At 34.3% G+C, this 26,459-nt stretch overlaps 1 protein-coding gene across 1 annotated transcript; it reads left to right on the top strand.

The window, feature by feature from the left end:
* The first annotated feature begins 3,538 nt into the window (after nt 1-3,538).
* Nucleotides 3,539-26,174, top strand: LOC115455213 (prion-like-(Q/N-rich) domain-bearing protein 25). The gene is made up of 8 exons (XM_037444603.1): nt 3,539-3,785; nt 15,340-15,547; nt 21,645-21,779; nt 22,124-22,261; nt 23,485-23,614; nt 24,121-24,257; nt 25,084-25,280; nt 25,622-26,174. Exons 2-8 carry the CDS (start codon nt 15,481-15,483, stop codon nt 25,784-25,786), a joined length of 969 nt encoding a protein of 322 aa, XP_037300500.1. The 5' UTR covers nt 3,539-3,785; nt 15,340-15,480; the 3' UTR covers nt 25,787-26,174.
* Nucleotides 26,175-26,459: the final 285 nt, after the last annotated feature.

Genomic DNA, 26,459 nt, shown 5'->3' with positions numbered 1-26,459 from the left:
GAGACGTGTTGATAGTTTTAGGCTCTTTATTAGACTGCACTCATAATACTAACTTCATACCATATTACATGACATATACTAAGTACACACACTATAAACCAGTGAAATAATAGTTGCCTACATTAAGAACGAATTTCAAACTTAAGCAAAAAACATTTTTCTTTGAATTGAATAAGTAGGAATAAGTATTTTGACCTTAGAATAGCACCAAATGATATTTGAAAACAAAAAATAATTATCGCCCGGCCTAAATTTGCTTTAATAGCGCCGATAAATTTCCTATACGGAAATCTTTAGTTTTTGCACATCCAGTGTTGATAAAAAACAGGCTGTAATCATTGACGTATATTCTATAGACATGAACGTCAGTATAAACTATTTGTTCAAAATCTGAACTAAAATGGCAACCAAAACGTCACTGTTATAACCTATATATTCCCTTGAACAACAAATAATTTTACTGATTTGACTAATATTTTTTTATTTAAATCCAGGTTTACATATTAGACTTGAGTTCTCATATTATGAGCGTTACTCCGCATATAATCACACGCTGTAAATGTTGAAATCGTGCTAAGGTACGGTGTACGGATTGCAGTACAGCCGAGTCAAATAAAATGAGTGTACGGATGCCAGATCTAGTACGTATTACATATATATCGATGGCCGTCATTATTAAAAATATAGGCTTGTCTTAATTACGCAATATTACGGAAGCCAGTCATATACTATATATTGTTAAAAGCATTTATTTCCGACCATCAGATTTACCCAATGGCAGGAAGTAAGGAGATAAAGGAAGGAAACATGAAACCGGTATTTAATGATTGCTACTTTTTTTACATAAGTTTAAAGTATAGATGTTGAGGTATCGTTGTGTTGAGGAAATTGATATTATATAGAACACACACACACTCACACACTCATGCTCTATATGCCCGAAGGGGTAGGCTGAGACACAAATGGTGCATCTACTTTTCGTTGTGTGTATCTCATCCTGTGATGTAATAGGGAGGTGTGCCTTTCGCTATTTAGGGCGCTAATTTCAGACTCCGAGATAATAAAGCAACGATCTAGAAATATAATTTTTTGTGGTAATAATATAAGATCGTACGTTTTTATATTAAATATTTGTGGAAGCATCTATAGTAAGATGAAAGTGAAGATTATTAAAGAAACAATTACATTCGATAAATAAATTTTCTTCAAAATTCCTGTTTCAAAACTGATGTTCTTAATTCAAAATAGGTAATTTATTTTATTCCACTTATTTTTTTCTCTATTAATAATTGTGTTTTTTATCAGTCATAAAGAGAAAAAAATGTATTATCCATGTAAATAGTACATAACATAGCCATGAAATAATATAAGTGCATTCAAAAGTACGAGAATCAGAAATAGAGACCATATAGACTATAAAGACAATTAGCTAACTTTACCCTTATATATTGAATTTTTTATATAAATAAAAAGAAGCTGTTATACAAAAGCAATTAATAACGCTACAATATGCAGGCAGCCAGTATCAGTGTGTAGTGAAAACTAGGAACTATGTGGAACGTTCGCAAGGTCAGTGCAGGCGTCACGGCGAGCGCTCTCGCATCCTGTATCTTCTGACGAGGGGTGGCAGATCTGATCATGCTTATACTTTAACGTTAAAGAGATAGTATTTTATACCCATTTTTTTTTATAAATAATCTTTTTCATAGAACAAAGACTTTAGCGGACTGAGGCCTATTTAAGCAAACCAATACTTTAGTATACGAATGGGTGCAAAAGAAAGTGTCTTATTAAATAAATGTAGAGCTGAACTGTGGAAGTCTATCTATAAACAGCTAGAATTTATGATTATGCACTTATAATCGGTACATGTATAGTGGTGTTAGAATAGTTGTAGAGCCCCCCCCCCCCCCCCCCAGATAAAACATGTAAAAGCCGCTATAGTGGCCCATGTGATTGCTTACGGGGTCCAGCTATATATATCCGGTTTCAACGGACCAACATAATTGTGTCAACGTAATCTCTCATTACTTAACGAATACATCTACACTAACTACTAATAACTAAACATTAAGTACTTAACAATAAACACTATCTGAACCCTAACCATCAGGTGCAGTCACTTATCCAAGCCCTATAAAATAAATATAAATCATAGAGTCCTCACACGTAATATCCCTAAAGGCTTAACTTGTGAAGGTACACAATCATGAGCAGTAATATAAATTCAGTACGGGTTTCCACGCGTTTGTACGCCGCCGTAACTGAAACCTTGAACTAGAAAATAACGAATACATACAAGTGTCAACTGTATTAAGTTGTTTGTAAGACGCTTACATGTTTACTTATTGTTTGGTACTGTTTGTAGTTCAATACTTATAGATTAGTGTTATGGAAGTAAGTTATAAGTAAGTGATTCCTAAACGAATTTCGGCCACGGCGTCCAATCTCAACGGAGATCAACCAAGGTAATATGTTATTAATTATAGTATTGCTTTAGGCGAATATTTTTCAAAAAAAATCTACGCAACGAAATAAAATATCAAATGAATGTATTAAAATAAACAAAAAAATCAGATGAGACAAAAAATACCGTAATATTTTTTTATTAAATTTCGTAATTTATACACACATTTCGCCTTTATCCCCGAAGAGGAAGACAGAGTTACAACCAAAGCGCTTAATTTTCGCAAAGTATTTGCCGTCCCATGATATGATAGAGGGCTAGCCTATCACCATATCGGGAAATTCTAGACTTCAGGCATCAGTCCGGATCACTGTCAACTAAGGACCAAAAATGAATATAACTTTACCCCGAGTGTCAAACCCGAGACGTCAATACAGCAGGCAGTCAAAATAGTTACCGTCATAAAAGCTCTTTGGATTACCCAATTATAAAGAATACAAATTCAAACCCAAGACCTCAGCACTACATGTAGTCGAAATAACTGTCATAAAAAACTATTTAGAGTACCCAGTTATAAAGAATACAAATCTTACTATGACGAGTTAAATCTACAAACCGATTATGAGCGTAAGAGGGAATTTATTTATAATCTATTTATTTCCTAATCTAAGAAACCTAACGTTAACAATCGCCACAATACGTGCAGGTCAACTGTGATAACTCTAATCAGCTTATCAACATTCCACGCTCTATATATACTTACCGCATTTTGCTATTATTTTAAATCCAATGTGTCATTTCCGCTTCCTGCATCCGTTATCATACATTATTTCAGTGATAGGTTAAAATTATTGTTAAATTACTAGTTGTTCTTTACTACTATAAACTGTAGTTATGAAGAAAAAAAAAATGATAACATTAATTATTTTTAATCTATCATTTTAGAAGTCGGTATAAATATTGAAGCCGGGATATACACTTTTTAATATAATCTATATTATGTCTTTTCTAGCAATAATGGCGCTAAAATATCACCTTACAAGTATTTTCTATCTTCCAATGATATGATAAATTCACGATAATTACTTATAAATTTCCAATAATCGTACTATCTACACATATTTCACGGACGAATCAGTACACGGTAAGCCGCGGCGACGGTCGCTCGCGTCTGTCCGCCTCACGATGCGTGCCGTGATGATACGTGATTGTGATTACCGGATTTAATAATAAGTGATTGTGGATTGAAGATTGTGTAATTACTTTTTATTGTGATTGTGTGCGAAGTTGTTTTAAACACATTTAATATTTTGGACATATTGTTATAATTTGTTTAGATTCGTCAGTGGAATATAAGGAATTGTAAACGATTAACTAAGTAAGTATAGATAATAATTTGATTGTTTTTTGATGCGGTTTACGATATTTATATACATATAATATTATAGATAACTTAACCATACCTAAAAAATGCTTGTCGAAAAACTGATACTTATTCCGAATTATTTTATAACTTTTGAAGCCACTATAAATATTGCAACTAAAACGCCCAATAGACGTTGTCAATTTAATACTAAAAATAGAACACTACTATAAAAGTGTAATTTCCTAAAAACTAAGTTTAGAATCTAGTGTTTTTCGACAAGTTGGTAGCGTCTATGCAAACACTAGTTTCTGCATTGTTATTTTTATGGAAACACGAAATATAAATACTTTATTATTTCCATTTATTTTCCGTCTAAAATATTTTAAGAATTATAAACTATTGTTATCTTAATGCAGTCATGAATTTGCGTGCACGAAAATGAGGTAGATATTTACATAATATTGTAAGTAATATTCAAATACCTAATCTCTACCAGTTGGCAGTTTCTATTAATTGCCTTTGCCAATATGGATTGAAATAAAACTACAAAAGCCAGTCATTATAACATTTAAGCAAAATAATAAAAAAGTATGTATGTAGTCTTGTTTGGTATCACGTGTTGTGATCCGGCCAAGAAACCAAACGCCGTAGGTTCGTTCTCCATTCCAGAAGTATATGTGAATCACAATTTTTTTGATCTTACATTTCTGGGCCCGAATGCATAATTTTAAATACCTATATTCCCTTAGGAATTCTAAATATCCAGTAAATTAAAAGTATCCGCATAAGTTTGCATAATCTATTGAGTTTTTTTTTTAAAGTTAATAAAAGTAAATGCGTTTCCCACTATCTGGTTCTTCTTTAAATAAAAATTCACTGGCTGCATATCTATTCCCATAGTCCCTACAGCATTCCTTATAGAGTAAATTTGTCATCAATTATATGTATAGCAATGATTCACTGTGATGATGAGTCATTGTCATTGAATATCGAACAATAAGTATACAGTAGTTGTTAGAGTAAATAATGTTTGTTTTTTAAGACATAGCATGCTACTGCGAAGGTATTTTATGTGTGCTTAATGTTACCACGATAAGCAATTTGCTGAGTCGCAAATTCATATTGACCTTTAAACTTCATTTTCACTATTCAAAGGTTATTAATAATTCATGAGAACAAACTGTCAGTAACACCTATTAACACACTTAAATAATACGTGATGACTTTCTTAGTAATGATTAAGTTAAGTGAAATTAACTAAAAAATATTTTTTGTGAGTTTTTCGATAAAAAACCCTTTGCACTCAACTTCATAGATAACATTAAAATTTCGTCAACAAAAGTGATCTTAACAATAATCATGATTAATATAGACCATATGATCAAAATCTTGTCATATTATTATGTCTTCATATTCAGAAGCACTAAATCTTACCATTGAGTGGTTCTTAGCCCTATACCGCTGACCTGCGCACAAAATGCGCATAAGTAATTAACACCACTCCAAATTTAGCTTACACTGTAAACTGCTGATGCTATTTTGGCGTACACTAAGGCACGAAGTTAATCAAAACTGCATAACAAGGGCTTGTTTAATTTCATTTTATATGCAACAGCAAATATTACAAAGAAATGCTAAAATATACTGCAATGAAATTGATTTTATCAGCACAATCTATATAACTGTCAGCGTCAAAGGGTAAGTAATATATAATCCACTATAAAAAATCTGTTCTAAATCAACAACATTAAACTATATAATCTATATATATAAAAGAAAGTGGTGTTAGTTACACTATTTATAACTCAAGAACGAATGAACCGATTTGGTTGAAAATTGGTGGAGAGGTAGCTTAGAACCAGGAGACTGACATAGGATACTTTTCATACCGTTCCCGTGGGAACGGGATAAGTGACATAAGACGTGGTATAAGAAAGCAAAATTTGGTATGGAGACAGTATAAAACCCTGGGAAGGTTATAGGCTACTATCCCGGGAAAATATATAGTGGGACTTTTATCATGGAAAACTCCTTCACGCGGGCGAAACCGCGAGTAAAAGCTAGTTAGTTATAGACCGGATATCAGGGTAACATTTTTGCTCCAAAAGTTATTACCAATTGGTAATAAGTCGCCGTCCTATTTGAAATGTCCGTGTGACAAGATGTCACAGCGTCCTTATATATTAATACAATAATAATATATTTACAGAAAATATGCTAATATTCGCATTAAAAACGTGCAAATCGTGATATGGAAAATGAAGTATTCTACATTGTTTTGCTGTTTCAAAAAAATTTTCAAATGTCCACTCTATATAATCTTAAAACTTTTTGTACTAAATAAATATTTTGCTATTATGAATATATCATAATCCTTCCTACAACTTGGGGTCCTTCAAGCGGAGCGTGAAGGAGCAATTAGGCAGGCCGGCATAACCGTGCCGGACATCTGGGGACATTTATCTCTTGGCGGTCAACATTTTTGGGCATCTCTTCATTTACCATCAGGTTCAGTGCGACGATTTTACAATGCCCGCAATAAAATAAAAAAAAAGTTTGTGATAATATTTGAATATTTGTAAATAGTAAACATAGTCGTAGAGTAATGGATTTGGGTAAAATTTCGCACACGGATAGTCTCTTGCCTAAATTTTTTTTTTAACTCCAAAACGCGCACCGAGGATTCCGTACAAAATTCTTTGGTTACTTACTGCTCTAAAAAGTAACTGGACAACTTTGACCATCGATCTAATCGCTTTTTTGTTGTTATTAAAATACAATTTACGTTTTTCTGATTTTTCCTGTAAAAGCATGCTGCTTTAAGTCATTGCTTCTTGCCAAATTGCATGATTCAAGTTCAACGGGAAGTACCTTATAGGTTTTGATTCCTTTGTATAATTGTTAAATATGCGACTAAAATTGTCATATTTTTAATCACGACTTATAAGTTTAATTTTTTCACAACTTAAAGAGACCATAGACCTAAGTATTTAATGTAAATTGCAACTCGATACCTCTACACGTTCCTGTGAAAAAGGGGTCTTTGATTTAAATTTCAGCTTGACCCTATACGCTTTCCTGTGAAAAAGGGTCTTGGCCAACAGTCAGACGGACAACAAAAGGATTCTATAAGGGTTCTTTTTGGGTACAGTACATTGAAGTACACAATGGGGCCTTTATTACCCCTTTAGTCAATCAAAAAATACCTAAAAATAAGTAACAAAACCTTTAGTAAATACAATACATAACACTCCATTCTGATATTACTTACGCCACGGTATAACAGTAAAAGTTGGTTCAAACCATAACAATTAATTGGCGATAAAAATTGCGTTGCAAAACAACCGATTTGGCTGTGAAATGTTCGGCCGAATTAGGACTTTCTAAAAATTGTTCTTGCTGTCTACATCGAGTAATAGTGAGCGTAATGTAACACTTGCGTGAAAGATTCATTACACTTTGTATATACGTAAGATATATTAATATCTATATGTTACTTGTGAGAGGCGACAATTTATTAAAATTTTATTACATAGACGCGAAAATTTTGATCGCTGCACTGTCCCTAGGACTCATGAAACGACTGAAGAATATCCTTTTTCTACGTCAAAAATAGGCTATGTGTTAATCCGGGACATGGTCTATCCGTGTATAAAATTACACCCAAATACGTTCAGCGGTTCTGGAGTTTACTTCTAACAAACATAGAAACATACGCAATCGGGCTCAGAACTTCTATACAAAAACTACAGCTATTCTAAACTAATATAGGCAAAATAATTTCAGCAAATTTAAACCACAATTGACAACAGATCAACAATAGAGAACACTAATCAACAGAGATTAGATACAAAACTATGTTACAATCACCATACGATCTAATTCCTGCAAGTCAACGAACTCGCAATAATTAATTGCGACTGACCACTGTCCATTAAAACCGGGTCCCATAGGGCACGTCACGGTTGCGCGTGCGCACAATGAGTGCAACCGTACCTCCCAATGTTCTACTCTATGGTCATAATGTTACAAACCACAGCGTAAAGAAATCTGCAATGGCGATCAGGTGAGTGATTTTGAAAGATCTAGATCTTTTGTACAAAGATTGTACATACCTTAATTAAATGTGACGTTAGCGCAGCATTTTTTTTAAGTATATTACAGAACCTTGCCCAAGGTTAACCCCAAGGATAGAATCTCGTGCAAATCCTTTTAAAAGTGGCACAAAATATTACCCAACCTGGGATTTCAAAGAAAATCTTCCCGGAAATGTCCGAGATCTTCAAAGTTTCCAAATACGTTTAACTAATAGTAAAACATATGATCCTCAAACTTAAATCTTTAAAAATAATAACTGTTATACGGAAATAATGAATACTATATAAATTAGTTAATATTTATGTTACCCATCGCAAAAGTAATAAAATAAAGGTATGTAGAATGAAAACACTCTATTTCATAAGAGGCGCAACTGGTAAACCCACTTTCCGCCATGTATATTCTTTCCCATGATATAATAGGGGGCCATCCTACCGCCATTTCTGGCACAATTTCCAAATGCCGGGCTGATACTGAATAGACGATTAACCATATAAAACATGTAACAATTAGGTTCTTCATAATATACAAGTGAGTGAGCAGTAAATGAAATGGTGGCTTTATAACTTAGCGGAATAAGTACCTAATAACTGTAATAACATTGAAAAAAAACCATTGGAAGCTCAAACACACCGAGTAAAACAGCAAACTGTTGTCAAACAACAGAAAAATCACCCCATGTGTATTTTCCTGCACTGGCGTAGCGCCTCCATAAACACACGTGGTGTGTTGTCCCGCACTTTATAAATTTTTGTCGTCTGCTAGCCACACGTTGCACGCCAAAAAGCGCGCAATTTTTTGAGTAGCAGTTAACATGTTTAAAAAACGATAATAACATTGTTAAATAATTGGCACACAAGATTTGAACCTGTGGCCGCCCGCTTTACCATCACAGCGCCACAAGACGCTACATTTAACTTCCGTCTTTTTGTTCACGAATCAAGGCCTGAGTCTTTTGTTTCTTCCCGTCTTCATATCAATCATTACTGCGTAGATACAATCTCCCTTGTCCGTAACTTAGACCGCCTCAAATAATGTGAAATATAATATTTATTTTCTGTATGTGTGATATTTTGGAGATAGGAACTATTAAACTGTTGCCTTATTTTGTAACTGTGATGGTTTTTAACTATTGAATAACAACGCCATCTATTGGCACTTGAAAATTTTATTAGAACTTTATCTCAGAAAATTTAAAATTACCAAAAATATACCTACCTAATCTTTTTTTGGAATGGTAATAGCTAGTAAAAAAGTGATAATTTATTTATTTATTAGCAATGTGCTCTACATATATTGCCTTAGCGATATGCAACTTTGGACCTATGCTTCATTAACTTGTTTTTTCATATCAGGTGACAGAAAACAAACTTCTCATCATTTCAAGCACGAATATATAGCGTATAATTGACGTCTATAAAGTTACACAATAAATTATTGTAAAGTTACTATATCTAAACGGCTTCATAGAAATTGTTTAGGAAATAATTTTAAAAGTCACCTATGACTTAAGGCTTATCCTCGTATTTTTATTACATAAAGCAAAATTACTGTCAAATGTACTAGAAGTGAATTCCATTGAACTCTCGTATCCAACAAAAATTTTTTGTGTCGGCACCGCGTCAAGATGCGCACGCGCAGCGTATCTCCGGTCACGATCTATCGTTACGAATACTTTTCCACTGATCTTAGATAAATCGTATTGCGTAAGTTTTGTTAGAGAATTTCTTTTAAACTTACACGTTGAATTCTCTATCCTGTGCCGTTTGATACTAGCTATTTCTAGGTTTGATGTTCGAATTTCGAACGTCAAAGTTTTTTAGGAGAGGACAAAAATCAAGTTGTTTTATTGAAATGATAAGTTAAATTGTTATTTTTTTTTGTCACCGTTAAGGATTCAGTTTTTTTTAGTTAGACAGAGAAACATTTTTGGTGTATATTTCCATTAAATTTATCTTTTTTGAAAGTATCAAAACGGTTAAAAAAATCCTAAGTTTTATTACACGCTACTAGAACATAGAAACCATTTTTCTTCACAAAATGTCATGACGATGAGTAGCCAAAAATGCGTAACAAATGAAATTCGTACAGGTTATTATGTTTTAAGGCATAATTGTCGACATATTATACCGTTCATAGTGCATGACGGTTCAAATTCCGATGCGCTGCATATTTAAGCGTCAGACTATGTAAGAGATGCTACATAGGTGGGTAGTTGGTCTACCATGCGAGAGACCCTTTTGGTAGGTACGCATTGTCGGTTTCTGTCACTAAGCAACAGGGAAAACGCGTTATATATGTGTATTACGGACATTGTTGTAAATAAAATTGGATATTTTGTATACGCGTAAAGTGACCCCAATGCACCTGGTGGTAAGTGAAATGGGGTCAAATAGAACATCGACTGCCGAGAGATGATTACCCCTCGACAGTCGACACAATTATGCCGGCCTCTTAGAACCTAGAAGATACACAAGCTGATCATGATAATTAAACAAGTCGAAATTATGATTCAGATATAATAAAATTTGTATGTCAGTATTGTTAAGGCTGTAAGAAAAAGCGACATTCACGCTTCGATAGGTACCGAATGGCAAAAAACATAGACAACCAATACAATTATAAAATTAAAATGTAATGTTCTTAAAACTAGACAAAACCTTTCTACTTTCCGTAGTATTGTAACGCTCTTTGCGTTTTAAGGTGACTACTGGAAAACAGCGTTGTGTTGTGGTTCGCACCACATCACTTTATGCCGAGTGGCCACCTATCGGTCACAGTCACAACCAGCCATTTTTAAGTTTAATTATTATTTGTAACTAGCTGACCCTACAACGTTGTCCTGTCTTAACTATGAATTTTCAGCGCGCATTTTTTTTTACTTATTTAACAAAAGGCATAACACAGAACACAATCATTATAAAGAATATTTAAGCACTAAATTACATTAAGACTAGATTGTATTCCTCAAACCTATGCCCTAACTGAAATTATACTACGGAAACGACTCTACAAAAAACAATTAACAATATAAACATCTGCTAATAGTTAAGGCGATACCTCAAGGTCCATTTTCATACATTTTGTTTCACCTTTAATCTGGGTAACTAAACAAGTATTGGCAAGTAAAGAATTTAAATTCACGTCTAGTTAGTGATTAGTTCTCGCAGTTGAAAGAAAAACGTAAAAATAATTAATAATCATGGATATTTCGGCCTTTAAAATTTCGTCATATTAAATTTTAGATAACTAGACGTGAATTTAAATTCTTTACTTGCCAATACTTGTTTAGTTACCCAGATTAAAGGTGAAACAAAATGTATGAAAATGGACCTTGAGGTATCGCCTTAATTGAGTTATATAAACAAAAATTGTATGGAAACTAAATTGCCCTATAAACTACCTAATTTTCGAATACTATTTAAAAACAGGCATTCTGTCAAACGCTGACAGTTATTTCAAACAATTGACAGTTATATAAAATTAATATCTTCCGTAAGTTTTTTTAAATTTTCTAATTTTCTGCGCAATTTTTGAATGTTTTCTTTCATAAGAACCTTCTCTCGGCAATAACAAACACAACAAAAAAAATTGGTGAAATCGGTCCAGCCGTTCACGCGTGATGGCGTGACCAAGGGGAATAGGGATTCATTTTTATACATATAGATTAAGGTACATTGTGTTTGTTTATGTTGCGACTGTGATTAATACTCTCTGCCTCGGTGGCGTTGTTGTATTGCATGTCCGGTACAATAGCGCTCTTAGGTCCTGGGTTCGAATCCCGGGTCGGGTAAAGTGATATTTGGGTTTTTCTGCTCAGTAGCAGCCCGAAGTCTGGAATTTGTGCCCGATATGGCGATAGGCTCGCCCCCTATCACATCATGGGACGGAACATACTTGGCGAAAAGTAGGTGCCCTAGTTGCGCCTCTGCATACCCCTTCGGGGATAAAATGCGTGATGTTATGTATGTATGTGATTAATAAATCGTTTTTCTTTCTTTCTTTTAGACAGACACGGTAACTAAAGAGTCACGTTAAATAGTTTGAATTTTTAGAGTGCAGCGAAATTGTTTTCATCTCGGCGAATGTAGAATTTTTTATCGAGTACATACCGCTAAAATTAAATACATTGATACAAGACGCGAAGCGGATTGCCTGTCTTTAGTAATTTATCTATTTATTATAACTGAATTAATATAGGGATTTTGAATTTTTATGACGCGGTGGCGTAGTTGTAATACAGTACGACTGCAGTGCCGAGGTCTCGGTTGCGATTCCCGGGCCGGGAAAAGTGATATTGGGTTTTTTTACTCAGTATCAACCCAGAGTCTGGAATTTGTGCCCGATATGGCGATAGGACATCACATGATGGGACGGATATACAAGGCGGAAAATGGGTGCTCCGATTGTGCCTCTGCCTACCCCTCCGAGGATAAAAGGCGTGAGTGTTTTTTAAAAAAGGCCAATAAATAATGAGTAAGTATGTTACACAGAACATCAAATTACCATGGACATCATCCGCAAGTCGGATATTACCAGAGATAAGGATTCCAACGGGCTTCACCGGCCCTTTCTTGAGAAATAAACAAATGTACCCATTATTCACTCATGGAAACCTTAAAAACAGAATTTATTAATCCATCAAATTCTTAAATACGACGTTAAAATAGAAAAGTGAAAACATTTCGAATTAGCAATGAGATACTGAGTCTCCATATCACCCAGAGCTAGTGTACGACGCAAAATGTGGAACAAAACACTTCAAAACATGTGTGGCCAATGTTTGAACTACTTTTAAAAGTGCAAACGAGACCACTTTCCCTCTTGATATTCGCGATATCACAATATGCACCGAATGCAGTTGCTCGTTTGCGCTTGCGCAATCCATTGTATCGTAATACCTGACTGGGTTTTTGAAGATCTGGTATCATTGATCCAATTTATTTTACTTTTAGTAATTTAATTTCTTATTAACAGAGAGCAAAAATTAAATCCCGATAAATAAGGTATACTTAAATACATGCAATACTTACAATTCGAATTAAAATCTAATATATGCTTGAGTAGTGCTTCTACTGAAAAAAGAAGATTTACGCAAAATGGTACGGAAACCTCGATATAATCTGTGGATATATAAAAAAGCGCAATGAATTTCAAAATCCTTTTTGAAGACGATCAAAACAAGCAATTTGGGTTTGAAAAATACCTTGAATTGTTTTCGGAACGACGTTTGTAAGGATAATAGGAAAAATATATTTGTATTGGGAAAAAATACTACTGAATATCGGCCCCAAAAGAAATTTCCTTTGTTATTAACAAAGGAAACATTATACATCAAAGCCTAAAATAACAGGTGAGCGCAACGCTACACTGACCCTTGTGAGAAATTGATTTCGGTCAACAGAGCGGAACGTTATTACGGAAATAAATCTAAATCTACAATCTACACATAATAATCATCTCGAAGGTCTAGCGGCAACACAGGGCTGAGAATCGTAGTTATAGGTTCGAATTCCAGCTCAGGAAATCAAAGTATATGTAAAAATACATCTAAGTTGTTCGTAATCGCCTGTTACTATACTAAATATTTCACACATTTCGACGCTTTTTATCCCCGAAGAGGTGCAACCAATTCACCTACATTTTACCATGTTAATGATGTGATAAGATATGATCTTAACGGCGTATCGCAAATGCAAAAATTCTAACTAACACTGCGCAGAAAAACTTTTACTTAATTAATAATAATTTTAAGAGGTAAACTTTCTAACTTTGTTTGTTATGGGGTTTATCTCTGGAACTATTGAACTGATTTCGAAAATTCTTTCACTAATAGGAAGCTACGTTACCTTCTCCTAAGTGCTATAGGCTACTTCATATCCTGGGAAAATATTTGACACGGAAAAACTTTACAGGCGGAGCCGCGGGCAGAAGTTGGTCAAGAGTAAAAAAACATTTTAACCAAAAATTAAACCGCATTTATAAACCATTGAAAACAAAAAAAAATACATTAACTAGTTACTAATTATGGAGGAGATGTCTACTTCTTACATATAAGAAAAAGACTCAACCAAACCCAACACAACAAGACAACTGAAAAAGTAACAGGAAAACAAAAGTCGCAATTTCGTTTACTTGGAAGACATAATCATTTGTGTTATTTTAACTCATAAACCAAATTACTGATTTAAACCGATTTTGAATGAAATTTTATGAGACCAAAATTACACGTGGAGATAACCTCCACCTTTTTTGAAGTCGGTTAAAAAACCACGCACAGAGGTCAAGCTTGCGTGATTCCAATTGACCTAGCTTTTAAAGTAATCTCGGTCCCACGGGAGAGTTTTTCTAAATCTATGGGTTATTACAAGATATTTATCAGTTAAGTGGAATCTCTAATGTAAACTACAATGTAATGAGTACCTATTGATGGGAAAATAAAGGGCAATGTTCTTTGCATAATTTAGATATCTGGCTCATATACAATTTTGAAATGTATACAGAATGACTTTGACATTGCTTTATTAAATGAAACATATTCGTCTCCACCTTTGCTGATATTGTGCCAAAATCATCCATTAGTAATGAATTTTCACCTAAAATGCTGGTTTTAATTTTCTGATTTATTGATCATTTTGTAGTTGAATGCAAATATGGTGTATGCTTGACTGTATTTCTCACTGAAAGTGTGATGTTGCCGCTGCGACAAATTATCTTAGAGTAGTAGTAGTGGCATTAGAGCGCGTAAAATTAAAATTACTTTTTATTAATATTGATTTCGAAACTTACACTATTTATTTATATCTACGGCTCAAGTATTGTAAAGCGTTATTTCCAAGTGTATAATTACGTGGTATCATTTAGTAACGCAATGTCAAAATTACCCTGTATAAATTCTATATTGACTGCTGAGCCTACGTTCTGAAGGAAATAAGGCTTTCGCCGACAACGAGGTGTCTACATATTTATTTTTGAGTTATTTTATGATGTAAGCACTCTTTAAATTCTTACGCTTTAGGTTAATTCAATGAGTTAGTAAGCCTATTCTTTGTGACCTACTAAAAAGTTTAAATCGAGATTACTTACAAAAATTAATATCAAAATATTTTCAATAATCGATTTTTTTATATAACAATATTGCCATATAATATTAAGTACAGTGTCGATGTTTCTTGGTTCCGCTATTTTATGTAACTCTTTATTGACATTTGAATAAGGAAGTTAAATAAATCTTCATCGTATTAATTAGCATTATTACTCAGAATAGAAAGATGTCAAGAAACAACCTGGTCTGAAAACCAAAAAAATAAAACATTAGCATAGACAAATAATAAACTAGGTACATTTTTAGGTATCCCCACCACTACCACCTCGTGACTGTGATTTTCCTAACACAATTAATCATTTGAGATAAAATTATCTTATCTTCACACTGCCTTATAATTATATTTAATCTTTTTTGTCGTAGACGTCGGTACGCACGCTAGCTCCCGGGCTCCGGACGGTAGCAGATCCCAGCCGTACGCGGCGTAGTGCCAGACCTCTTTGGCGTAGTCTCAGAAGGGCGTAGTCCCCAGCCCAGCCCTGCCCAGCCGTCCCCGTCGACACCATGGACGCGTGGCAGTTATTTTTCTTGGCCTTCGTCGGACTGGCAGTGGCACAGGGCCCGGAGAAACGTAAGTATTTTTAAAAAAAACATAATGCCAATGCTGATTTAATTAATAAAAAACAAATCAATTTTAAATTTAGAACTTAAGTCAATACTAAAACATTGATTTCAGTTTTAATTTGAATTTTTATTGAACATGGTAAGCATTATTAGTTAGTGGTTACGAAACGTTCTTGCTTATTGCAGTACCTAATAAAACGTTACGAACGGTTTTTAATTTTTTAAAGGCCATGAATTCTATTTATTCTTCCTTAATGCATACAATACAATGACATTATCTATTAACATTTTAACGAGAAACATGAAAGTGTTACATAATGTAAACTTCTCACGGATCTGCACAAAGGCATTGTTTAGTTCCTTATTTCTTTATTTACTATCACTTGTTGAGATAAAATTGTTTCAAATATGTACATTGAAAACAGAAAACTTCATACTTTTATCGGTCCAATTACAACGCCATATTAAATAAACCTCAAAAATGAAATGATTTTATTTTTTATTTGATACCTAAAGACACAAAAAGGGTTATATAAATCAAAATCTGTGTCATAATTACATGGTCTCAATCTAAATTGAGCAACTACGTCCTTATCTTATCTTTTTTAAACTTTGTGTAACCAATTTTTAATTATTCATAAGTAGGCAGGTACTTGTTTTCAGAGGTTTTGCAAAATAATTGAAAATCAGTACTAAAACATGACGTATTTTTATGATAAGACAATGCAACTGAGTTCGAAATCTAAATGTTTCGAAAAGAACATTTATTTTGTACCATCGATTTGTTTAAAAAGTATTTTTTGATTAATTATTATTAATCTATGGACCAAAATTTAAAAAAAGTTGTTTGTTTTTATAGTAAAAAGATGTTATTTTCGTACCATTCATTCATTGATAGTGTCTTCTGAAGAGTCTTATCTCCGTATGTACTGCAAAAAGTTATTTATCAATAATTTATATTTACTGAATGCCTCGGTGGCGTAGTTGTATTAAGGTGCGACTGCAATGCTGAGGTCTCGGGTCAGATCCCCGGATCGGGCTAAGTAATCAAACCGAGAAACCGACTAGGGCCTCGCGCGTTACCTTGGACAATCTTTTTTCACTATTCTACCCACAAAACTGTTAAAACTGAGGAACTTTTTCTTTCTACGCCCGGGCCTCGTATGTTTTTCTTTTGCTTTCAGCTGGGGCCTCGCGTTGTTTAGGGCTGCCAATCAACTATGTCTCTAAAATTTTATAAGAGAAAAATAAATCCAGAATTACACTAGAATCTTCTTCATTATTTTAGTAAATTGATAAAAAAGTGTGATAGAGCGGCGTTCTAGTTTTGTCTAGAGTTTGTTTAGTGAGGGATCCAGTTTCATGTCCTGGCAAAAACAAGTCTTACTATCTTTTGTTCTGCGATCAATAATAACACTGAAAACAATAATAACGGAGGCTCCATAGAATAACTTATCCTTTTCTCAAAGCTCGATGCCACCTTTATTTCTCTGTTATTACGTATTTACAAAGAGAGGCTTGATTAATTTACTGTCGCGGTTCATTAACCAATAATCCTCATAATCTTTCCAAACATTGTCTAAGAGATAAGTAACGCCAACAGCAATAAAGCTGATTTTCGCTAATCCTTTTATGTTTTGCAAATGAATGAGTGTTCCTTATTGTTTTGTTGTGTCTGAATGCAGCATGAATCATTAGTAACGTAATTAGTGATTAAAAATTTGCAGATTGTGCAAAGAAAGGTCATACTTATTAAAATAAAACAAATTTTCAGATTTTGTCGCGGTTTTTATTATGATTTCTCCTGACGTTTCAAAGACTTTGCAGCCTTAATGGTTAAATTGGTGGAAATTTATAAAATCCGAAAAATAGTTTTATTTTAATGTATAACATTCGCGTAAACATAAGAAATCATTGTCGTTATCTATCGTTGTTCACGAGAGAATTATCTTCGTCTCAACTATCTGAAACTTTACTGGCATCGTGGTCACTTTGCCCCTTGGACACAGATTGGATAGTTTTGTTAATAAACGAAATTCCAAATCCCGTTTATCCGTTGACTAGTGATGGCGCGTCTGCTTCGAGACATCGTCGCGGATCAACGCTTACCATGTGACGGTATAACTAACAGAAACGGGAAAGATATAAAATTACTAAGTAATATAATATTGTTTCTGATCGACAACACTGAGATTAATTACGGATATCAATCTTCTTTCACATTTATTTGTTCTAATTAAGTGTTAAAGACATGCGACACGCAATTATGTTATAGAAAGAATTTGTCTTATTTCAAGCTTGCCTGATGTTGAAACTGTAAAATATTATACATTATTTAGATTCCGCCATTATTAGCTCTACAACTAATTAGTTCGGATAGCAGTTCTCATCAGAAAGGAAATCGCGTGAAACTCTAGTATTGCTTTTTTTCAATATCAATTTGATTTGAGGTATGAACAGTGCATGATACAGGGAAAAAATCAATTAGTTATTTTTTTATTAATGTTTACAGCACTTCATTCATAAACTCGCAATAAACAAAACAACCTCCACAGGACGTATCATATGTATAAAATGTTAATGTTACATTATCACTATAGCTGTTAAATAATTGTACTTCTCGCCAACAAACTTTTTTGCTCATCCGACGTCGCATAATTCAATAAAAAAACTACAAGTAACATGATATAGCTAGTTATTTTGCAAAGTTCATTATTCAGCACAATAGCAACAGCATTCAAATACGAGCAAGAATGATCTGGGATAACAGCGGGCCGCGGCAAATCGGTATAGTACGTCTTGTTACCATGGTACCGTACACCGTTACGCGAACCAAGTCAAATTTCTGATAGAGTCAGGGCTTATATAAATGTTATTAATATGACAATATATTGGGTTTGGTTTAAGAATGTGCTTTGTATAGTTAATTCTAAAGTTCTAATTTTACTAGCTTTACTACTTACTTTAATGTGTCTAGGACACCAGACTAGCTTGAAGAACATGGTTGGTATGGTTTATCCGAAAGTCCATGTTACTTGGTTTATTTTATATCGTCTTTATTGTTTCTAGAAGTATACCAGCCTACTTTTGCTTTGAAATTCTTTATGCCCTGAATTCGATTAGTTTAATTAATTCTATACGATTCCTCATTCAAATGACACGTTCGGTTTTTGAATTTGGGTCGGTAATCAGCTCGAAGCTTCCAAGAGTCTTTCTGGCTATACTTTTAGAGATATGGGCCTAAATTTAAGGACTTGTAACTTGATGTTGTTTTGATTATTACTACATGCAACATATAGAGCAACATTAGTTTGATATTCAATAAGATAACGGTAAAATCAAATGTATTATAAGATGAATCCAAAAATTACATCTTCATGGCGTAATATAGCAATTATGATAATATCTAAAACATGTCTATGATATTTTAAAAGATACGGCAGTTATAAAAAATCTTTTTTTCTTAATTTTATGTTTATAATCCAATGAGGTGCCCAGTTTTGACATAAAGCCCCACAGAAGTAAACTTACACACATACGACGACGCTCTACAAAGCCGATACTAATCAATCATTGCCTCTTTTTTAAGCTGTATTATTTCTAATATTGTATTTCCTCTCATAATAGCTCGTTTTGTAATATGTACTGGTAAATATTTCAGGTCAAGGTTATACCTTAGTAATAATTAGAATAGGGGTTATTAAGTACCAAAATTTTTCAACCAATCGCGGTTTCTTTGACAATCCCGCGGTACCCAAACTATCAATAAAACGATCTAATTTATTTTTTACCAGCCGCCATATTGCACAGTTTTGCGAGCTCCGTTGCGCGGGAACGCAAATCATTACGTTCGATTTGGAAAGCGTCATGATCTCTTAATAATGGTTGTTGCAAATCTCTTAATGTTGTAAAATGATGAAACGTTACTAATGTATGTATAAATAAATGATATGATCGTGATGGAGTTACGTTTCTTATTGCTAACATCACGCTTATCTCTGAAAGGTAGGTAGAGTAATAAGTAGGCAATCTGAAGTTTGTAGAGTGCGGAAGCATAAATATTTATCCAGGTTAATAATTGTTATAAACTTAATTGCCCAGCAAGAAAATTAACCTAACAACTAGTTGGTGTCAAAAATACGCCAGTCAAAATACGCTCAGTATTTTATTATGATTATTCAGCGCCATTGATCGGAACCAATTTTATTTTCCGTGGCAAATTTTTTGGCGCCGAAGTCTATGGCCCAACTTTAGTCTAACAAGATTTTAGTCAGTTGAAACGAATTAATTGAATTCGAATTAAGCAATTTAGTTTTCTATTGGCGTTTTCATAATTACTTAATTAATAAATATCCCCAACATTCACAACTGATATACCAATCGACAAAACTGTAAAACAAATAAAGTGATAAAAAATGGAACTCATGGCCTGCCTTTCACATTGACTCATAGTCCGATGCACAACAGTATCCAACAACCCGTTCATTTTCAAATTATAATTGAACCTTTTTCGAACTCATGATAAGCAATATCATAGTACCAACATAATAGTCATAAAATATTTCATAACTACCAACATAATAGACGAGGAACCTAAATCACTCAACTTCTAACAATGCGAACCTTGAACAGTTCTAAAAGGTGTAACCTTCAGTGGGTAGTGTCACATCACACGGGCGTGTTGTAAAATAGATAAACAAGCCTCAAGCTGTGTGCTAACATTGTTATCTCTAGTAAAATAATCACCTGTTGAACATATGTAGTACTTAGTAGTGTTGCCAACTAAGTGAATTTACCACTAAAACTGATGGTTTAAACCTCATTTTAGTGGCTGATGGTTTTTTTTTAATATGCTACATTGAATGACCTTACGTTTATTAGTTTAAAGATTATTTCTTTGCTTCGACAAAAAAAGGTTGGCAACACAGATAGTAAGCTATAACAGTTAGAGATATAGGTTACCCTGTATAGTTTGGATTTAAATTAGAGATGCGACCGATTATTGCGATCTGATTCAATAATTGAATACATAATAATGTAAAAATCCCACAATTAGAAATGGTCCTTTCCTATATTTCACCTAAATCAAAGAAATTTTCACCAAAAATGTAGTCTGGAATATGTATCACTATAATTGGGTGCATTTATTTATATCAAATATTGATTGCTTCCTTCTTACAATTAAATCATGACTAATCATTTAGCAGAAAATTAAAATACAAGGACGAAGGCCAATGAAAGTATATTGTAATGGATTGTTTCAGGGTCACGGTTAAATATAGCCCCGAGGCATAAATATAGCCGTTTAACACAATACACGAGTGACGTAGGACGTTATTGATGGGCGCGAAATTGTTTACAAACCTTAAACCTACTTCAGAGAACTGGAATACAATGCCTATATAGAAATTAAGGTTATATAATATCAAAATGTAGCTCAGCGACATTTTAAAATTATGAGATCGGTATTTTTAAAATAAAAACTTTTTGGTTTATGGATATTGGATGCTATAAATATCGAAAAAGTTCTTAATGAAATTAATTATAGTGAATAAATGCAAATTTTAAATTTGAATGTTTAAATGGCTGCAATTGCCTTGCCAAAGAGAGAGAAAGAACCCTTTTTCTTTTTATTTTAAAATCGGAATCATTGTTTTCTTTTTTACATCTTACATGCTCAATGTATGTATAAACTGCCAGCTACTTCTAGATAACAATAACAATGAACATCTGTAAAGATTTCAAAAGCTTCAAACGTTGTTTTTATATTTTCTAAAATTATTTGCAAAAAGATTAGCACGTCTGGTTGTTTATCAGTGTTTACTGTAGCTATGAAGTCGTCTCCATTGTTTGTTATGTCTGCCAGTAAAATGTTTCAAAAATATATATTTCATTACAAAAGTCCGCGAAAATATCTCTTTATTCCGGTTTTTAAATGGAGTAGGGATTTAATTTAAATTTGTTGAATTTGCAGCAAACACACCTGATCTGTCACTATTGCTTTGTACTTCGGCAATCATCATTCATCTCTCAACCATGGTCAACCATTTCATCTCATCTTGAATTTATAAAAAATATTTATAAAGTATAATCTGCGTTTCCAGGAAGGACCGGCAATGTTTGCAACGTAGACATGGATTGTCCAGACAACGCGTTCTGCAAACTGAACAGCTACTGCGTGTGCAAGGACGGCTTCGTCTATGCAGCGGTCAACAGCACCCATAAGGGCTGTTTGAAAGGTAAGCTTTTATTCTCTTTAATACTGTTAAGCCTATAGTTAAAACACATCTTTTTTATTTAAGGATACTTCACTTGTTGAATTATTTTTGCCTTTACGCTTGTGGGAACCACAATTAAGTATTTTCTGTAGGCTAAGTATAGACTAACAAATTCTTGCAGTAATATATTGCGCACTAATATCGAGATATGATAACAGTGGCGGCAATATTTCAATAATTTTATATGTATGCAAATCGCCACAAATCCTGCATGCTTCAAAATTTGCAGCAGTCAAGTTGCCATTATTGTTAATATCGCTTGCGGAAATCGCCTTGGTTTTCTAAACCTCGCTTTATGATTCCAGAGGCTCGCATAGGCGAAGAATGCGTACAACACATACAGTGTCACTCCACTATGGGAGTGCATTCGGAGTGCGCGAACAACGTGTGCGCGTGCACGCCGACCGCGCATTTAGAAGACGACAGATGTTATGAAACCGCTGGTGAGTATCGAGTATAATATTGTCCGGATTAACAGGCAATTTTGATCCCCGAATAGACGACAACGAGGACGTTACGTCTTTATTCCAAGAGAAAAGTTACATGCGAGTGGAGCCACCAGCAATATGGTATTATTATGGTAAAATAAGTTATTCGAGTCACGTGTCATGAGCATACTCATTAGAGACTTTTCTCGCCCTCACACCCGCCACTACAACTCCTGTAAACCAGGTTCAGCAAATATTTTCTGTTTAGGTTTGTGCATTACCCTTTGTACAATATTGCAAGAACTTCGTAGTCCCTGATATCCACGACACGCAGATCTATTAGTGTGGGACCATATGTAACTTTTCAGAATATTTACAACGAATGATTAATAGTTCTTATATACAATCATTAACTAATCGACTTCCGTTTACTTCATAAGGGTATAAGAACGACAAATCCGTATTAAGCGACGGTTAATCTAGCTGTGTCCATATTTGTTTTACTCTGCAACTGAGTCATAGTAAATTAAGGAAACAGCAGTCAGACATCCGATACGCAATATAGATTCTTGTGGATTTTAGAGTTCCGTAGAAGGTTGCCAGTAAAACCTTATTATAAACTGCTACAACATATTGCCTACGCCGTCTCACCGACTTTTAAAGAGCTTCAAACAAAATAAATATTTTATTGAAGGGTTAATTTTGTAGAAATTTCGCTGTAGGTACTATCCATTAAATATATTACTATGGTTACTGTATTAAATAATAGTATTTTAAAAAAAAATCTATACTAAGAATGACTTGGACCCAATTTTTTCGATCTAATATTGATATGCTTAATATTAAACTACGCTTGTTTGCGAATGAAACACATGGTCGGAATTACAACAATATCAAATAGATAAACCGAAGTATCTTTAACTTTACTTATAAGCCTTTCTTCAGCACTACCCACACGTATTCCTTCGACGTCTCCAAGAACGATGTAAATAACTTACCAGCCTTAGTGTACCAGCATTGCTTATACAGTCTTTCTTATAAACTTATTTTAGCGTTAAGAGGTGGTTAAGAATTGCTTAAATAGCTGTCAAAAACATCACCGGTTCCTAGTTTAAACCTTACATGGCGGATGGCGGGTTTTGACAGCTGACGCGAGTCATTTATGTTGTAACTAGGCATAGCTTATAATTATAAGTAAGACTGATGGATACTAAATAATGATTCAATAATCATTCCAGTGATCGGAGAGCGCTGCGTGGTGGACCAGAACTGCTTCATCGGCGAGCGAGGGCCGGAGCGGCAGGCGTACTGCGTGCGCGGGTACTGCACCTGCCAACTACAGTTCAGCCCTAGAGACAACGGCACCAGGTACATCAACACCACGGTCGTAGCAAAGTTTTAGTGTAGGGCAGTAGGGGTAAAAAAATAAAACAACAAATATGCATCGAATGACATTCATATTTATTTGAAAAAATTAACAGATTGTCAGTATTCAACCCACCCTCAAGTGACTACGCCCATGCATTACACTTTTTCAAACATTTCATTAACTTACAGTATTTGTATGTATGTACTATGTATGGTCGGGCCGAATCTTAGCCGAACTGTATTATAAATCAGTTACTCATCTCTATAAAATGACTCGCGTAATACTAATTTTGGGTAATATCAATAAAGCTATTAAATATTCTCGAGAAGGTAAACGTCTAGATTGATTCACAATTTTAATGTTCAATTTATTTTTTTATACACTGCGGCGTTACACTGCCCTGTTCGTGTTTTAGATCGTGTAATAAATTCAAATGTTATTTTTTTAACAATTCTCCAGGAGGCTAATGATACAACATATTCATCAAGACGTTTATTGTTTCCAGATGCGTGCGTGACGCGGTGCTGGGCGAGCAGTGCGAGGACCAGCTGCAGTGCGCAGGCGCCGGGCTCGAGTGCAGAGGCACCTGCCGCTGCAGGGACAACTGGGTCGCCAACAACCTCACCAACTCATGTGTTGAATGTCAGTATATATTGCTTATAAAACCTGACCAGGAAAAAACTTGCTTTGGATACGACACTTTTTTTTATAGTTAACATTGGCAGTACGAGAAATAAGAATATTCTATTCAGGCGAGGTTTTTACCTTTTCGGGGTATAACATATTTAAGTAACTTGGGTAATCACATAATAATCATATTGCTATACGTGTTTATATTTCTTTATGCTACTCTAGATACAATGTTTGACAAGGAAATTTTAGAAACAGTGACAAAAAAAATGTAGAATACCAAGGAGATTTATAAGAAAAATAAGAATGAATGAATGAACAAAATGAAATCAGAAAATGCATAGAGTAATTTATAATTATAAACGTAGTCAATTGTATCCATTTATCGTTCTTACCAAACCAAATACACAAATCATATAGCGATTGTCCGACCAGCAGGAAGTCTAGTTTAAGTTTAAACTAAAATTACACGCTTATGCTATTATAAGTATCGTATGTTATTTCTTCGAATTGGTACTACAAACAAACTTTTCAGAAGTAAATGAGCCTCAGATAGTTACTCTTTACAAAATAAGTCCTTCACCCATTAATTGATAAGACCGCCATTTGGTCTATATTTAATGAACAAACTGTTTTTTATGTCTTTGAACGCAATAAACTCAAAAACTATCTAACGGATTTCAATAAAATGTAGATAATTTGAGACCCTGGGAAGGACAAAGGTTTTATCGTCACTAAAAATCATAAAAAAAATATTTATTCTGTGCAACTATATAGAGACCGGGGAAGAACAAATGTAGGTTTATATCTTGAATATAGAAATAATTATTCTGTGCAGCTGTTAAAGCCTTGAACGACCCGTGCGAGTTCGACGTGCAATGCGACGCTTTAGCCGGTATCCCGGAGGTGCGCCAGCCCGGCGCCGCGCTGTGCCTCGGCGGCGCGTGCAGCTGCGGGTACAACGCGCGGCCCGTCGGCAACCCGCCGCGGTGTTGGCATCGACGCCGGCCCGGCCAGGAGTGCAGGAGGGATGAGGTACAGTCTTCGATATTTTATACCCTTGAAGCTAGTCGTGATGGTGCATATGGTTGTAAGTAACCTTCGCCTATGGACGTCAGCAATGCCAGATTTCATTTATAGTAGTTCTGAACGGTTATTAGGATGCTGTGGTTTTTGTTGGAGAAATTGTAATACACAAATATGTCAGTATTGTACAAAAATTATAGATTGTATTGCTTTACAAAGTCAATTTTCTGAATTTAATAAATATTCAGTCATCGTCTCATATATCTTTGAAATTTAGTAGCTCATACAAAGTCTTTTATCATACTTTTTTCATGATTACAATAAGTCCTAATTGTCATATCTTGTTTTAGGAATGCGTGTCTGAAGAGGACGAGCCCGGCTACTGCCTCTCGGGTCGCTGCACGTGCAAGACTTGCTCCCCCGACGCGAAGGACTTCGGCGGCGCTAGCACGCTGTCCCGCCCGCCACTCCTCGCGGCCGCCATCTTGGCCCTTGCCGCCATCTTGCGATACTAAACCACAGATACAAAATAAACAGTCAATTACAAATAGTACCTATCAATGTAAAATAGTGCACTACAGGATGAAAAAGTTTTACGTTCCGTTCCACGGAATATTTGAATGTTAATTAACTCCATAAAATTAATATATTGCACAAATTTAGTTTAGGTTGTTATATCGTATGTAGTTTATTACAGTTATATTTAAGGATGTAAATAATTGTTGTCTGTTATTTAACTAGATGTTATATGATCAAATCGTTGGACATCCTAGCAAACAGTATTTCGAGAGTGCAATCTATAAGACGGGATCAATTAATGTAACGTGTAGTGTTCATGCCAAAGAAGTGTACACAAAATGTTATTTACTTATGTGTAAATAAATATTATTTATTTTAAACTAATTGGACTATTTAATTCAATTAACAAATCCTCTTAGGATATAAACCTCATATTATATAATTTCAGTCATGACGTCACCTTGCCTATTAAGTACTTTAAGACATTCAATATTTTGTATCGCTTTTGGAGATGTATTTTGCCTCTACATTACCTCGCGGTTTAACCATGATAGCCGCAAAGCCTTCGAAACGACGAGAATTAAATTGTACTCGCGTAACAATCCGTTACGCAGATTTATTAAAATGAAAAAGATTCGCGTTTATATGAAATCATTAAGCATTTAAATT

Source organism: Manduca sexta, chromosome 28 (assembly GCF_014839805.1).
Source record: "Manduca sexta isolate Smith_Timp_Sample1 chromosome 28, JHU_Msex_v1.0, whole genome shotgun sequence".
Lineage (NCBI taxonomy): Eukaryota > Metazoa > Arthropoda > Insecta > Lepidoptera > Sphingidae > Manduca > Manduca sexta.
Note: the sequence above shows the minus strand (reverse complement) of the source record. Positions and strands in the feature narration are given on the sequence as shown.